The sequence below is a fragment of the Triticum dicoccoides genome, chromosome 4A (genome assembly GCF_002162155.2).
Source record: "Triticum dicoccoides isolate Atlit2015 ecotype Zavitan chromosome 4A, WEW_v2.0, whole genome shotgun sequence".
NCBI lineage: Eukaryota > Viridiplantae > Streptophyta > Magnoliopsida > Poales > Poaceae > Triticum > Triticum dicoccoides.
The window spans coordinates 150500105-150518059 of NC_041386.1; the positions used below are offsets into that span (position 1 = coordinate 150500105).

The 17955-nt window shown below is 43.3% G+C and overlaps 1 protein-coding gene across 2 annotated transcripts in view; it reads left to right on the forward strand.

Annotated features, from left to right (window-relative positions):
* Nucleotides 1-17662: 17662 nt before the first annotated feature.
* The window catches only part of LOC119285486 (protein REDUCED WALL ACETYLATION 4-like), a 10248-nt gene continuing 9955 nt past the window's right edge, over nucleotides 17663-17955 (forward strand). For both annotated transcript variants that reach the window (XM_037564769.1, XM_037564770.1), the window contains exon 1: nucleotides 17663-17841. In XM_037564769.1, coding sequence (XP_037420666.1) covers nucleotides 17773-17841 — 69 coding nt within the window. In that variant the 5' untranslated portion in view covers nucleotides 17663-17772. The remainder of the gene's footprint in view (nucleotides 17842-17955) is intronic.

Below are 17955 nucleotides of genomic sequence, written 5' to 3' on the forward strand. Positions count from 1 at the left end.
ACAATATTGTATTTAGCATGAATATTGTTACCTCTAGACGAAGAATCCTTCTTGTTCTGGTTACTAGACTTGACTTGAGGCATGTAAGTGGATAAGAGTAAACGCTTGGCAATATAAGAAGAACTTTTCTTGCGAAGATCATCATTGATTGCCTTTAAGAACTCATGCTCTTGCTCAAGATTGAGCCTCTCAAAATGTAATTTCTCATGAGTCCTTAAAAGTTCTCGATGATCTCCTAAGATAGTTTCATGAGCTAACTTAAGAGTGTTTAGTTCTTTAGTTAGAGACTCAATCTTCTCCTTATCATTGTCATTCGTTTCAGCATGATTAATTGACGTTTCATCATAGCATTCATCACTAGAGTTGTCAAAAAGTAAATCATCATCACCTAACAAGTCATCTTCATCACTATTGAAATCAACATACTCGGGGTGTGATACCTTTGAACCTTTGGCCATGAAGCATCTTCCAATTCCTTCATTTGGTGAATCAAATATGTCGTAGGAGTTGGTTGACACAAGTGCTAGACTGGCAACACCTTCATCTTGAGTATATTCGGAGTCGGAGTGATATGTTCTCTCGGATTCATTGTCGGAGTCGGAGGCGGATACCCATTCACCAACATGAGCTTGACGTCTTCGTTTTGTGTAGCTCCTTGATGACTTGTCCTTCCTCTCCGAATCTTTGCTTCTCCGGGAGGGTCTTCGTTCATAACGATCATCCCTACTCCTTCTCTCCCTCGATGGTGATTCTTCTCTTCTACTTCTTCTTTTGGGAGAATCTTATCTTCTCTTGTGGGAGTCGTACACTCATTGGAGTAGTGTCCGGGACTTCCACAATTGTAGCAGTTTCGCTCTCGACTAGAAGATCTTTTGTCATTGTAGGACCTTGACTTGGAACTTCTCTCTTTGCTTCTTTTCTTGTAGAACTTGTTGAAGTTCTTCACCATTAGGCTCAATTATTCATTGAAGGTTTGTTTCTCACTGGATGATGTGGGAGCTTCACATGAGGCTTTGTAAGCACCACTTGACTTGTTATGGAGCTCCTCCTTATCCTTAAGTGACATCTCATGACCAACAATTCTTCCAATGACTTCCGTTGGCTTGAGATCTTTGTAATTTGGCATCATTTGGATCAATGTGCATACGGTATCGTATTTTCCATCCAAGGCTCTTAGGATCTTCTTGATGATGAATTTTTCGGTCATCTCTTCACTTCCTAAACCGGCAATCTCATTTGTAATAAGAACAAGCCTAGAGTACATTTCAACGACAGCTTCACCATCCTTCATTTTGAACTTGTCAAGTTGACTTTGAAGCACATCCAACTTGGATTCCTTGACGGAGTCGGTACCTTCGTGCATATCAATCAAAGTATCCCAAATTTCCTTTGCATTCTCAAGATGGTTGATTTTGTTGAATTCTTCAGGGCACAATCCGTTGAAGAGGATATCACAAGCTTGAGCATTGTATTGCAGCATTTTCAACTCTTCCGCGGTAGCTTCACGGTTCGGTTCTCTCCCATCAAAGAATTCACCTTGCAAGCCAACACACACAATAGCCCATACGGCGGGGTTATGTCCAAGAATATGCATTTTCATCTTATGCTTCCAACTAGCAAAATTAGTACCATCAAAGTAAGGACCTCTACGGTGGTAATTTCCCTCGCTAGACGCCATACTCTCCTAGGTTGTGAAACCAAGGCTATGACTTCCAAAGGCTATGAAAATCAAGGCAAATGGAGACCAAAGCTCTGATACCACTTGTAGGATCGAAAGTATGTCTATAGGGGGGTGATTAGACTACTTGACCAAATAAAAATCTAGCCTTTTCCCAATTTTAGTTCTTGGCAGATTTTAGCAACTATGAACAAGTCAAGCAATCTTAACACAATTCAAGCAAGCATGCAAAGAGTATATGAGCAGCGAAAAGTAAAGCATGCAACTTGCAAGAATGTAAAGGGAAGGGTTTGGAGGATTCAAACGCAATTGGAGACACAGATGTTTTGTCGTGGTTCCGATAGGTGGTGCTATCGTACATCCACGTTGATGAAGACTTCAACCCACGAAGGGTAACGGTTGCGTGAGACCACGGAGGGCTCCACCCACGAAGGGTCCACGAAGAAGCAACCTTGTCTATCCCACCATGGCCATCGCCCATGAAGGACTTGCCTCACTAGCGGTAGATCTTCACGAAGTAGGCGATCTCCTTGCCCTTACAAACTCCTTGGTTCAACTCCACAATCTTGTCGGAGGCTCCCAAGTGACACCTAGCCAATCTAGGAGACACCACTCTCCAAGAAGTAACAAATGGTGTGTTGATGATGAACTCCTTGCTCTTGTGCTTCAAATGATAGTCTCCCCAACACTCAACTCTCTCTCACATGATATGGATTTGGTGGAAAGAAGATTTAAGTGGAAGGCAACATGGGGAAGGCTAGAGATCAAGATTCATATGGTAGGAATGGAATATCTTGGTCTCAACACAAGTGTAGGTGGTTCTCTCTCAGAAAATATAGGTTGAAAGTGTAGGTTTGTTCTGATGGCTCTCTCCACGAATGAAGAGGAGGTGGAGGGGTATATATAGCCTCCACACAAAATCTAACCGTTACACATAACTTTCCAAACTTGGTGGGACCGAATTGTTAAACTCGGTCGGACCGATTCAACAAAGCTAGTGACCGTTAGGGTATTTGGTGGGACCGACATGCAACTCGGTAGGACCGATATGATTAGGTTTAGGGTATAATGTAATCTCGGTGAGACGATTACACAAACTCGGTGAGACCGATTTTGGTAATAAGCTAACCAGAGAGTTGGTCATGTAAACTCGGTGGGACCGATCGCTCATTTCGGTGAGACCGAAACGTTACGAAGGGATAACAGAGAGTTTACATTGCAATCTCGGTGGGACCAATCGCTCATCTCGGTGAGACCGAAATGTTACGAAGGGAAATAGATTGATTACAATCCCATCTCGGTGAGACCGAGATCCCTATCGGTGAGACCAATTTGCCTAGGGTTTGTGGCAGTGGCTATGACATTTGAAACTCGGTGGCGTCGGATAGAAAGAATCGGTGGGGCCGAGTTTGACTTTTTGGTTTAGGTCATATGTGGATGTGAGAAAGTAGTTGAGGGTTTTTGGAGCATATCACTAAGCATTTTGAGCAAGAACCTCATTAAGCAGCACCTAATCCCTCCTTGATAGTATTGGCTTTTCCTATAGACTCAATGTGATCTTGGATCACTAAAATGGAAAATGTAGAGTCTTGCCCTTTGTCTTGAGCCAATCCTTTGTCCTTAGCATTTTGAGGGGTCCACTTTTCTCATCCATGCCATGTCAATCATTGAGCTTTCCTGAGATATTAATCGTGAAGTAACATTAGCTCAATGATCTATATGTTGTTAGGAATTACCAAAACCACCTAGGGATAGTTGCACTTTCACCTCATTAAGCAACACCTCATCCCTCCTTGATAGTATTGGCTTTTCCTATAGACTCAATGTGATCTTGGATCACTAAAATAGAAAATGTAGAGTCTTGAGCTTTGAGCTTGAGCCAATCCTTTTGTCCTTAGCATTTTGAGGGGTCCACTTTTCTCATCCATGCCATGCCAATCGTTGAGCTTTCCTGAGATATTAATCTTGAAATAGCATTAGCTCAATGAGCTATATGTTTTTAGGAATTACCAAAACCTCCTAGGGATAGTTGCACTTTCAATCTCCCCCTTTTGGTAATTGATGACAACATATAGATCAAAGCTTCGACAAATGATAATAAGAGTGATAAACATTGTCGCTTTGAGAAGTATGTGAAAAGCAAGAGCTCCCCCTAAATTTGTGCATAGTTTAAGATTTGCTTTGGACTGCGAATGCACAATGAGTTAGGACCATGGGTTACTCTTCTATGTCACATACATCTTGGTGGAGCGCTCAAAATGATAATAATTAAATATATGCACTCATCACCAAGCAAAGTGAATGTTCATATGGGAATATAAAAGGATAATGTCATCCAACAAGCATTAAGGTAGCATATGATCAAACACATGATCATACAAGTATCACACAAAAGCATACAGTATCTCAAACAAGCAAATAAACAAAGTTCAACCACCAAACAATAAGAGAGAACAAAGAGCAACACTCTCTCTCGAACCCTATGATCTATACATTTTCTCCTCCTTTGACAACAAGTTACCAAAAAGTTCATAAAAAATGCATAGTGCTAGATCGACTCTCAGGCTTGGTCTTCAGGTGGTGGTGTAGATAACACGCCAAGGACAAAGGCATCAGTTGATGTAGATGGAGCTGGTGGAGTGGGTGCCGGAGCTGGTGGCACTGAAGTTGTAGCTGGTGCAGATGAAATTGCTTTGGTGTCTGTAATAGGCACTGCAACAGATCTCTGTCCTCTGGGCACTCTAGCAAAAGCATCAGTGGTAGACTTGCCCTTCTTCTCTTGCACTTCATCCTAAAGTTGCTCAACAACTGACTGGATCTTAGTGACCTTCACATCTAAATCATAGAACTTCTGCTCCATGATCCTCTCCAAGCTCTCCTGGTTTTGAGTCAGGATGGACAATCCCTTCTCAATCCTCAGAGTGGAGGCAATCAAGTAGCCAAGCTGATCTTACTTGCTCTTCAGAAGATACTGAGATGCCTCATCAATGGTTGGCATCTTTGCAGCCTTTTTAGTTCTTGCCTTCTTCCTCTTTGCTTGTGCTTGCACAGAAGATGGTTCATTTTCATCCATCACCACAGTGTTGTCCTCAAAGTCTGGGTAGATGGGCATGTGTTCCTTGTCCAAGAGATATGTGTCAGTGCCCATCTTGGGGTTGATTAGCTCCTGGATCTGTTGGGCATACCCACAACTTCTCTTCTGATCTGCAGCTGTTCTCTTTATGGTTTCCACAATTAGGCTCATGACTTTGAACTTTTGAGGCACATCAAATATGTGAAGCAGGTTAATTGCATGGCCTCTGATCATCTTGTGATCACCTAACTTTGGTAAGAGAGTGTGCCTGAGGATCCAGTTGATCGTTGGCAAACCTGGCAGAAGGTAATGTACTGATCCAAACTTGTGTGTCTCAAGAGCAGCATCTGGGATCTATTTGTACATATGTGCCATGGTGTTGTGATCCTTCTTCTTCTTGGCATAGACATCCAAGTCATCTTCATTCTCCTCAGGAGCATTGATCAATTTTGCCCATTCTTCAACCGTTGACTGGTACCTAGTACCTTTACATCCAGACAATCCTTCCATCTGGGTAGAAATGAGCTGTGGAGTAGAACTGCATAATAAGCTCATCATTCCACTTTGTGAGCTTCTGAGCCACATACTCATCGACTCCACATGCCTTGAAGCTGTCATATACACCAGGGAAGTGATCCTCATTTTCCTCAATGAATTTCCAATCAACCCATCTCATGTCACACACTATGGGCTTCTTGTCAAGTAAAATAGTCTCACAGAAGTCCTGTTGTTCCTTTGTATGGAACCTGTAGTCCACAGCAGTCCTTCTCCTGGTGGCATATGGAGTAGACTCTCTCCATAGCCTCAATCCGGAATCCTTCCTGATTTTCAGATTCTCTGCAACTGGGTGTGCATCATTGTGATGAGGGATCTTGGGCTTCAACTTCCTCAAAACGACAGAATCATCATCTTCTTCAGCAGCTTGAGGCACCGAGGCCTTGTTCTTCTGCTGAGCAGGGATGTTCCTGGTGCTCCTCTTGGGTTTTGGCTTTGGAGCTGGAGCAGCAGTCTTAGGAGCAGTTTTGGGCTTAGATGGAACATCCCCTGCCCTTATAGCATCTCCCATAAGCTTTTGAGCTTTGGGTGCTGGTGCTGCATCCTCTTCCTCTTCCTCTTCTTTAGAATCTCTCATTATTGAAGATCTGCCAAGCACTCTGGTAGTGGTCTTCTTGACCCTTTCCTTCCTTTTCTGTTCTGCCACAACCTGTTTTTTGGGTGCAGATCCCAAAGTCTCTTGAGTGGATGTTCTGGCCTTTGACATAGGAACTCTCTTGGCAGGAACCTTTTGCTTCATTCCTGGCTTAGTGGCAGCGGCTGTGCCATATTCCTTTTTCAGAACTTTCCTCTTTGAGGTGGCCTCTTCCTCAATAGCCACATAGTCCTCATCCTCAGAATCTGAGGTTCTCTTCTTTCTGGTCCTAGTGGCTGCCTTAGGCAAGTTGTTGGGTGTACTCCTGCTTCCCTCATCAAAGCTGCTAGAGGGACTAGTGCCCTCACTCATGTTAACTAACTCCTCAGACTTGTTCTGATTGTCACTCTGATCTAACATGATGCAAACACTGACAACAGACCCTGTGAATAGATTATAGATGATGTAGATTGGATAAGCATCACAAAGTACAGAGGTTTTTGCAAAAGAATGAGTTAAAAACTTAGTTTTAGTTTTTCACAGAAAGCATTTCGGATCTATCGATTTGAAAACTCTGTGATACCGAAGCAGCTTTTGGAACCTAAACTAGTGAACTCGGTCAGACCGAGTCATAGTTCAGTGCACCGAGACTGCTAGGGTTTCACAAAGTATTGAACTCGGTCACACCAATTTGCAATTCTTGGTCTGACCGAGAATCACATGTGCAATGGCCTTAGCCAAATCGGTGGAACCGATTTCAACAACTCGGTTGGTCCGAGATGATTTCGACGGAAACCTAACCCTAAATTTTCAATCCACGACTAAACTATGGAGTGATTTCACTGGATAGAGTGATCTCAATCGTGGCAAGATACATGGAAAAACAATGTGCTAAGAATCGGAGAGGGATTAGCACAAGGATCAAGTCCATACCCTAAGTGCGGCGATGGACCTGCTACGGCGGCAACGACGGAGATGATTTCCATTGACGGCGGCGGAGACCAGCAGCGGGAGGCAGCTGGCGATGAGGAGGACAATCCGGAGACCCAGGGAGGCACAGCAGGCTGAGCGCGGGCGAAGGGGTTTGGAAATTTTTCCAAATTTTGGCCCGAGGATATATATAGCCTGACCCTGTCGGTGTGACCGAATGGAACAACTCGGTGGCACCGAGATTCATAAATGCAAGCAGTTACTGAAACTTGGCGTGACCGAAAAGTTCAAATCGGTTGCACCGAGACTGAAACCTAGATCGACTTAGTGATCTAGGTATGACCGAAATGGATGAATCGGTCAGACCAAAACGCACAAAGAAGTTTTGGAAGTTTAAGTCTATGACGAATCGGGGACTCCGAGTGCTCCTCACATGGAGTGGTTCGAATCTGAATTGATCAAACTTTGTGATGTAGCATGAATAGAGTTTGAGACGAGAAAAGCATAGATAGCTAGAGAAGGTTCTTAGGCATTCTTGTCCATCCACTTGGCAAAATAAAAAGGAACCAAACAATCAAAACAACAAGTGGATGTCCTCGAATGAGTAAATTATGCAACCAACATGCTCACACAATAAAAATGGCAAATGAAATATGTGGCAAAGCATGCACAACCAATTCTAGCATCTATCAAGCAATTGGCGATGACTAGGTCATCTATATATGAGTATATTGACTTAGGAGTCAAATGAGAACATTTGATCATAGGTCATACTCATCGTTTAAGCACAAGTGGGGTTACCACTTTTACATAAAGCGTTGTTGTGTTCACACCATTAGAGTTGCTTTAGCTCAATTCTTAGAGTAAAGCTCCCCCTAGATGTGAGATCCCCCTAAGAGGGATGAACTAACCTTGGGTTTTGTCGATGATGACTTCATGTAGATGTTGAAGATGTGGATGCTCAATGTTGATGTAGATCATTTGGAGCAATCCTTTGGAGTGAGTTGCACTTTCAATACCTACACAGGTTAGTCCCACAAGGAACAAACAAGGATCTCCATAGACATAGAGTGGTGCACACATAAGATGATGTCTATGAAAGCATTAGGTTACCTTGTCCCTTATCTTACCAACAAGAGGGTTTGTGACTCCTTGAACTGGTGCAAGATGTGGAAGTTGATTGCACTTGTTCTTGCCAAAATGATAAGAGTGAAGTATGTTGGCGGAGTCACCCTCAAGAACTCTCTAGTTCTTCTTCTTCGGGATCCACATCATCTTGATGGGAATCCTTGGAGTTGTAGACGTACTTGATGAAGTAGAACTTGATGTAGTCTTGGGAACCCACTTGACCAAGGCCTTGGGTGCTTCTTCAAATGCATCAATTTCCTCTTGAAGCTTATACTTGCCTTTTTGCTCGTGGTCTTGTGGTGGAATATCATCTTGAGCATGTGTCCCTTTGAAGGAAGTAGGATCATACTTCTTTTGTTGAGGAACAAACTTCGTCTTGGGGTATTGATCTTCTTCCCACTCAACTCCATTGGCATTGAACTTTCGTTCAAAACCAACACCTTGGTTCTTCCGGTGTCTTCCTTGCTTGCGTACAATTTCCTCGAATTGCTTACTCCCGGCAAGGCTCTTGTAAACACCTTTCTCTATAATTCCCTTCAATAAGCTATTTTCTTGCTCAAGTGTAACTTGGCTAAGAGAATCATTAGTGGAATCAAGAGAGCTACTAGGAGCAACAACATTGGATTTAACATGATTATTGTCACTACTAGAGGAAGAAACTTTCTTGTTCTTGTTACTAGACTTGACTTGAGGCATGTAAGTGGATAAGAGTGAATGCTTGGCAATGTAAGAAGAACTTTTCTTGCGAAGATCATCATTGATTGCCTTTAAGAACTCATGCTATTGCTCAAGGTTGAGCTTTCAAAACGTAATTTCACATGAGTCCTTAAAAGTTCTCGATGATCTCCTAAGATAGTTTCATGAGCTAACTTAAGAGTGTTTAGTTCTTTAGTCAGAAACTCAATCTTGTCCTTATCATTGTCATTCGTTTTATCTTGATTAGCATGATTAATTGACGTTTCATCATAGTATTCATCACTAGAGTTGTCAACAAGTAAATCATCATCACCTAACAAGTCATCTTCATCACTATTGAAATCAACATGCTCGGGGTGTGATACCTTTGGGCCTTTAGCCATGAAGCATCTTCCAAGTCCTTCATTTGGTGAATCAAATATGTCGTAGGAGTTGGTTGACACAAGTGCTAGACCGGCAACACCTTCATCTTGAGTATATTCGGAGTCGGAGTGATAGCTTCTCTCGGAGTGACTGTCGAAGTCAGAGCCGGATACCCATTCACCAACATGAGCTTGATGTCTTCGTTTTGTGTAGCTCCTTGATGACTTGTCCTTCCTTTCCGAATCTTTGCTTCTCCGGGATGTTCTTCGTTCATAACGATCATCTCTACTCCTTCTCTCTCTTGATGGTGATTCTTCTCTTCTACTTCTTCTTTTTGGAGAATCTTCTCTTCTCTTGTAGGGTGCCGTACACTCATTGGAATAGTGTCCGGGTCTTCCACAATTGTAGCAATTTCGCTATCGACTAGGAGATCTTTTGTCATTGTAGGACCTTGACTTGGAACTTCTCTCTTTGCTTCTTTTCTTGTAGAACTTGTTGAAGTTCTTCATCATTAGGCTCAATTCTTCATTGAAGGTTTGTTTCTCACTTGATGATGTGGGAGCTTCACATGAGGCTTTGTAAGCACCACTTGACTTGTTATGGAGCTCCTCCTTATCCTTGAGTGACATCTCATGAGCAACAATTCTTCCAATGACTTTCGTTGGCTTGAGATCTTTGTAATTGGGCATCATTTGGATCAATGTGCATACGGTATCATATTTTTCGTCCAAAGCTCTTAGGATCTTCTTGATGATGAATTTGTCGTTCATCTCTTCACTTCCTAAGCCGGCGATATCATTTGTGATAAGAGCAAGCCTAGAGTACATTTCAGCGACACCTTCACCATCCTTCATTTTGAACTTGTCAAGCTGACTTTGAAGCACATCCAACTTGGATTCCTTGACGGAGTCGGTACCTTCGTGCATATCAATCAAAGTATCCCAAATTTCCTTTGCATTCTCAAGACGGCTGATTTTGTTGAATTCTTCGGGGCAAAATCCATTGAAGAGGATATCACAAGCTTGAGCATTGTATTGCAGCATCTTCAACTCTTTCGCGGTAGCTTCACGGTTCGGTTCTCTCCCATCAAAGAATTCACCTTGCAAGCCAATACACACAATAGCCCATACGACGGGGTTATGTCCAAGAATATGCATTTTCATCTTATGCTTCCAACTAGCAAAATTAGTACCATCAAAGTAAGGACCTCTACGGTGGTAATTTCTCTCGCTAGACGCCATACTCTCCTAGGTTGTGAAACCAAGGCTATGACTTCCAAAAGCTATGGAAATCAAAGCAAATGGATACCAAAGCTCTAATACCACTTGTAGGATCGAAAGAATGTTTAGAGGGGGGTGATTAGACTACTTGACAAAATAAAAACGTATCCTTTTCCCAATTTTAGTTCTTGGCATATTTTAGCAACTTTGGACAAGTCAAGCAATCTTAACACAATTCAAGCAAGCATGCAAAGAGTATATGAGCAGCGGAAAGTAAAGCATGCAACTTGCAAGAATTTAAAGGGAATGGTTTAGAGGATTCAAACGCAATAGGAGACACGGATGTTTTTATCGTGGTTCGGATAGGTGGTGCTATCGTACATCCACGTTGATGGAGACTTCAACCCATGAAGGGTAATGGCTGCGCGAGTCCACGAAGGGCTCCACCCATGAAGGGTCCACGAAGAAGCAACCTTGTCTATCCCACCATGACCGTCGCCCACGAAGGACTTGCCTCACTAGCGGTAGATCTTCACGAAGTAGGCGATCTCCTTGCCCTTACAAACTCCTTGGTTCAACTCCACAATCTTGTCGAAGGCTCCCAAGTGACACCTAACCAATCTAGGAGACACCACTCTCCAAGAAGTAACAAATGGTGTGTTGATGATGAACTCCTTGCTCTTGTGCTTGAAATGATAGTCTCCCCAAAACTCAACTCTCTCTCACAGGATATGGATTTTGTGGAAAGAAGATTTGAGTGGAAAGCAAGTTGGGGAAGGCTAGAGGTCAAGATTCATATGGTAAGAATGGAATATCTTGGCCTCAACACAAGTGTAGGTGGTTCTCTCTCAGAAAAAGTAAGTTGGAAGTGTAGGTTTGTTCTGATGGCTCTCTCCACGAATGAAGAGGTGGTGGAGGGGTATATATAGCCTCCACACAAAATCTAACCGTTACACGCAACTTGCCAATCTCGGTGGGACCGAATTGATAAACTCGGTCGGACCGATTCAGCAAAGCTAGTGACCGTTAGGAGTTTCGGTGGGACCGACATGCAACTCGGTAGGACCGATATGGTTAGGGTTAGGACATAACGTAATCTCGGTGAGACCGATTACACAAACTCTGTGAGACCGATTTTGGTAATAAGCTAACCAGAGAGTTGGTCAGGTAAACTCGGTGGGACCGATTCGCTCATTTCGGTGAGACCGAAATATTACGAAAGGGAAATAGAGAGTTTACATTGCAATCTCGATGGGACCGATCGCTCATCTTGGTGGGACCGAAACGTTACGAAGGGAAACAGAGAGATTACAATCCCATCTCGGTGAGACCGAGATCCCTATCGGTGAGACCGATTTGCCTAGGGTTTGTGGCAGTGGCTATGACATCTGAACTCGGTGGCGCCGGATAGAAAGAATCGGTGGGGCCAAGTTTGACTTTTGGTTTAGGTCATATGTGAATGTGAGAAAGTAGTTGAGGGCTTTGGAGCATATCATTAAGCATTTTGAGCAAGAGCCTCATTAAGCAACACCTCATCCCTCCTTGATAGTATTGGCTTTTCCTATAGACTCAATGTGATCTTGGATCACTAAAATAGAAAATGTAGAGTCTTGAGCTTTGAGCTTGAGCCAATCCTTTTGTCCTTAGCATTTTGAGGGGTCCACTTTTCTCATCCATGCCATGCCAATCATTGAGCTTTCCTGAGATATTAATCTTGAAATAGTATTAGCTCAATGAGCTATATGTTGTTAGGAATTACCAAAACCACCTAGGGATAGTTGCACTTTCATTATGAGGCTGGGCTATTGACCCGGACTTTCCAGAAGAAGGAAATGACAAGGACTTAAGGATGATCAGGTGCCTGCTTACAAGAATTTTTAACCCGGAGCATAACCTGTCAAGTTTGTTTTTGTGTTTATTTTGCAGGATCAGTTTAAGATGGATAAATCCAAATTAAACTGAGGGCTAATGTCGGGGATATACCCCGCGGTATGACCCGGCCGGAAGTATGACCCGGTCGGGCTTGACGACTCACTGGTGACCCGCCCTGACTTGGCGACTCACTAAGTGACCCGCCCGGATCTCTCCACTCACTAGTGACCCGGCCGAGCCAGGTGACTCATTGTTGACCTGATAGGCAGGTCAGAGGAGCGACAAGATCCTGAGACCCAGAAGGCGGTTCATGGAAGACCGGCTTGTGTTATGATGGGCCGGCTTAAGAGGAACGCATAAGGAATATCCCCTTACAAAGGAAGGAAGACTAGGACTCCACTTGTAATAGAGTAATACTAATCCTACTAGGACTCTTTATGTAAGCCGCCTCTTCAACATATATAAGGAGGGGCAGGGCACCCCAAGGGGAACAAGTTTCATAAGTCTACAGAGACAGACAAGTCAATAGCTCTCGAGATAGAGCACCCCTGTAATTGTGACCATCATCATCAATATAAATGAAGCAGGATGTGGGCTTTTACCTCCACCGTGGAGGGGCCAAACCTGGGTAAAAACCTCGTGTCTCTTGATACGTCTCCAACGTATCTATAATTTTTGATTGTTCCATGCTATTATATTATCTATTTTGGATGTTTATGGGCTTTATTATACACTTCTATATTATTTTTGGGAGTAATCTATTAACCGAAGGCCCAGCCCAAATTCTTGTTTTCTTGCCTATTTCAGTGTTTCGAAGAAAAGGAATATCAAATGGAGTCCAAACGGAATGAAACCTTCGGGAGAGTTATTTTTGGAATGGAAGCAATCCAGGAGACTTGGAGTAAACGTCAGGGAAGCTTCGAGGTGGCCACGAGGCAGGGAGGCACGCCTGCCCCCCTAGGCGCGCCCCCCACCCTACCGGAGGGGGGAATCCCTCTCCGGTGGCCATCTTCATCATCCTGGCGCTCTCCATGACGAGGAGGGAGTAGTCCACCCTCGGGCTGAGGGTATGTACTAGTAGCTATGTGTTTGATCTCTCTCTCTCTCTCTCTCTCGTGTTCTTGAGTTGGCACGATCTTGATGTATCGCGAGCTTTGCTATTATAGTTGGATCTTATGATGTTTCTCCCCCTCTACTCTCTTGTAATGGATGGAGTTTTCCCATTGAAGTTATCTTATCGGATTGAGTCTTTAAGGATTTGAGAACACTTGATGTATGTCTTGCACGTGCTTATGTGTGGTGATAATGGGATATCATGTGATCCACTTGATGTATGGTGATCAACTTGCGAGTTCCGTTACCTCGTGAACTTATGCATAGGGGTTGGCACACGTTTTCGTCTCAACTCTCCGATAGAATCTTTGGGGCACCCTTTGAAGTTCTTTGTGTTGGTTGAATAGATGAATCTGAGATTGTGTGATGCATATCGTATAATCATACCCACGGATACTTGAGGTGACATTGGAGTATCTAGGTGACATTAGGGTTTTGGTTGATTTGTGTCTTAAGGTGTTATTCTAGTACGAACTCTATGATAGATTGATCAGAAAGGATAACTTTGAGGTGGTTTGGTACCCTACCATAATCTCTTCGTTTGTTCTCCGCTATTAGTGACTTTGGAGTGACTCTTTGTTGCATGTTGAGGGATAGTTATATGATCCAATTATGTTATTATTGTTGAGAGGACTTGCACTAGTGAAAGTATGAACCCTAGGCCTTGTTTCAACGCATTGCAATACCGTTTGTGCTCGCTTTTATCATTAGTTACCTTGCTGTTTTTATATTTTCAGATTACAAAAACCTATATCTACCATCCATATTGCACTTGTATCACCATCTCTTCGCCAAACTAATGCACCTATACAATTTACCATTGTATTGGGTGTGTTGGGGACACAAGAGACTCTTTGTTATTTGGTTGCAGGGTTGTTTGAGAGAGACCATCTTCATCCTACGCCTCCCACGGATTGATAAACCTTAGGTCATCCACTTGAGGAAAATTTGCTACTGTCCTACAAACATCTGCACTTGAAGGCCCAACATCGTCTACAAGAAGAAGGTTGTGTAGTAGACATCATCTCTCGTCCCACTCAACCCCTCTCAAGCTACCACATAGATGCGTTGGCCTCGCGACTAACTCCTGACACTAAGGACATCTGCTGTGACAAATCCATGACAGATGGCGCTCCCTCGACTTCTTCATGGTATTCTTCAAGGGCATTAGTCCTCAACTTTCTTTCCTTTTGGTCATTTGATGACAAAGGGAGAGAAATTTGAGTTAGTCTTCAAGCGGGTCGTTGTATGGGTTGTTTTTGCTTAAGTTGCAACTCTTGAACTTATTTGGATTTGCTCTTTGATGAGTTGTAACTTAATAACTATTGGTTGTCTAACTCTTTTGCTATACCTGATTCGCATGCATGCTCTATCCTTAAATATATCTGCTCATGGATGCACAATTTCGTCAGACACCAATTTTCATCATGCATTCATATTCTTCAATATATATCTCATGATCATGCATGATTGGATTCCAATATATAGGGGGAGATCTCCCAATTTCGACCTGCCATGTGCATTTGCAATCCAAAACAAATTCCTTAATATGCACATCTTTAGGGGGGTTCCTCAATATCTTGTAACCAATTTCTTCAAACTCAATACTTACACTTCAATATGTTTACTCCCGTTGAAACCTAACCAATTTGTTATCAATCACCAAAAGGGGGGAGATTGTAAGTGCATCAAGTGCCCCCTTAGTGGTTTTGGAGTATTCAAAACAAATAGGTTAATGAACTAATGAGTTTGCGAGTATACACATGCAATATAGTCCCTGAAGATTTGGTTTAACACATGGAAGATGACCCCTAAAAATGGATTTCTTCAAGTGAAGAATTTGATGATAAAATTGATACGACCTTTGAAGAAATTGATGTAAAGACTTTGAAGTTTGAAGACTTTTGTTTTCATAGTTCTTTTCTTCTTATTTGAGTCATAGGAAAAACCGTACTATTAAAGGGGATCTAGGTGAAACATTTTTCACATTTCCAAAGTGATGCTCAAGCTTACTCAGACTTACTCAAACCTATACACACAAGCCGGTTCGAGTGAAGCCTTTGGAAATCCAGTACAACTGACTCATTTGCTAGCGACAATGACGAAGTTCATCTGGTCGCTGACGAATTTGGTCTGGCTGAGGAGTTAGGAGTTAGCCAGTGCGATCTGCCTATTGTGAGAAAATTGAATGCCCCGACGAATTTGAGAGTTCAAATTCTGACCGTTGATGTGTCGCGGGCCAGCTGTCAAGTGGATCCTTATCCTGACAACGGTCGAATCAGAGAAGGGCATTTATGACATTCATGTCAGGTTGCCCCTGGCTATAAAATAGCGGCCCCCACAACCACTTGTTGGTTGGCTGCTCCAAGAGAACTTGGCACTTTTCATAAGAGAGCAATGCATCCTCCGACGATTTTGAGAGAATCCTAAGTGAGAGGAAGAACCCAGAGCCAAAGTGATTGAGCATCATTAAAGAAATTGATCTGTGTGATCCGACGTATTTCATCTTTGAAGACTATTATTCCTCCAGATGGTTAGGCAACTGGAATTGATTTACCAAATTATTGTCTTCACCTAGCCAATCTAGTTTCAAATTCCTCAACCCATCTCTTACTTTATCCCGCTGCTGAAGAATTTGTGATCCATCCTTTTGACGAATTTGAATTGAAGTATTTTATCTTGCTATCATCTGTTTCCTCAGTTCATGTTCTTCATGTGTGTATGTTAGTCTGATTGCAAGTTCTTCACTATTACGTATCCTGTTGCATGTACTCTGATTTTGTGATGACTTAGTTTTCTCCGTGTTTCTATTTCTTCACTCTGATCTTCATCAAATTCATCAGAGTTTGACAAATTTCTAAAAATCTCCCATTCACCCCCACCCCTTTGGGAGTTGCGCTTTCAGTTTGAATGACCACTTTTGGCGGATGGACATACACGAAATTCTGAAAATACGTACCTCACCAAGACAACTTCATGATTTCTTCGCATGGCATCCGGAGAAGCATGGCCGATTCTATGTGAGAAGTGTGTACCACTTAGCGACGATTGATCACGATGAGCGGTTCGCTGGCGGGGCGTCCAGCGCTAACCCCGACGGGAGCCGTTCTATGTGGAGTCTGATATGGCGCTCCTCTGTGCCTCTGCGTATGAAACATACGACATGGCGTGCGGCGATTGGAGCACTAGCTACTGTTGCTTGCATGCAATACCGGCATCTGAAGACGCATGGGACGTGTCCACTTTGCGGCATTGTTGATGAGGACAGCTACCATGCATTAGTTGCATGCAACCATGCACGTATGAGGCCATGAGACAAGTCTGGTCGCTTCCACCAGACCGGCTCCTTATTAATAGCGGCAAGGAATGGTTGCTTAATTACAATGAAGCTGAACTCGATAAAGTTCTTATGCTTATTAGGCGTATTTGGCAATTATGAAATGTTGTTACTCATGGTAAAAAAGGTTCCCCCGATGACCATTATGGTGGATTATTTGGACAGTTATATAAGTCCATTGAAGATACGTGCAAGTATAGTACATCAGGGATTATCAAGGGTAAAATGTTGATTATGACTCGACCGTACCATAAGTGAGGATTACTCATGTTTCTTAGCCTTGGCCACCCCGACCACTGATTATGTTGCACTTTCAGTGGATGGATCTTTTTCAGTGGAATCCGACGCAACAGCGGCAGGGATGATTCTTCGACGACATGATGGTTCAGTTATTTTTGCAACACATGGGTTTATTTTCAATTGTTACGGAGCACTAGAAGTGGAGATACATGCAGTTATGCAAGGAATGACGTTTGCTATACAACATTCCAGTCTTCTAGTCATTGTCCAATCTGACTCAAGTGAGGCTTTATCCTGTTTATCAGGGGATAGACTAGTTCGTTCGGCATATGGTCATCTTGTTGCTGAAATTAAGGTGTTGATGTGTGACATAGAGTTTATTCCCTAGGAGTTGACTAAAGATCGTAATAGAGTTGCCGATCGTCTGACAAATTATAGTCGTATCGAGTGTACCACGGCACCGCTATGTATCGAGGACCATCTGACTTTTGACTGTAACTCTCTTAATTTGGAATAAAACTCCTTTCGCCTTGGAAAAAAAATCACTTTAGACAAAAATTATACGCCTTATCCTATGTACTTCCCTCATTCCAAATTACTTGTCGCAGGTATGGATGTATCTAGATGTATTTTAGTTCTAGATACATCCATTTCTACGACGAGTAATATAGAACGGAGAGAGTACCTTGGAAGTTAATTTTCCAGTAGCCGAAAAAAGAAGACGATAAATCTTTCCAACCTAACTGGCTAAATCTAACCTAACTCTTTTAGGTAGACCGTCACTTGCAAATCGCACGGACTGTGGGCCGCGTTGTCCATCGCTGGTGGCCCCACATGCAGTGTCTGCGCGACTCGTCATCCGTCGTAAACCGGAGAGGCCCTTTTGCTCTCACACATACCCGCGCTTATTTTCTCTCGGTTACCTAATTTTCGCCCCTCCTCCTCCGATTCGCGTTTGGATCCCAGCGCCAAAGCTTGGCGGATGCTGTAGAAATGGCGGAGGCGCTCGCGTCCGCGGGTGGGCTCGCCATGGCGGCCTCGACCTCCTTCACGCCCGGCCAGGTGAGCCCTAAATCGCCCCTCGATCGGGCGTCAGCGCGGCATTGCTGCTCCGTGCGGATTCCTTGGGTGCTTCCTGGAGCTTGTACGCGATTGACGCGGGGCTGGAGTGGTGGC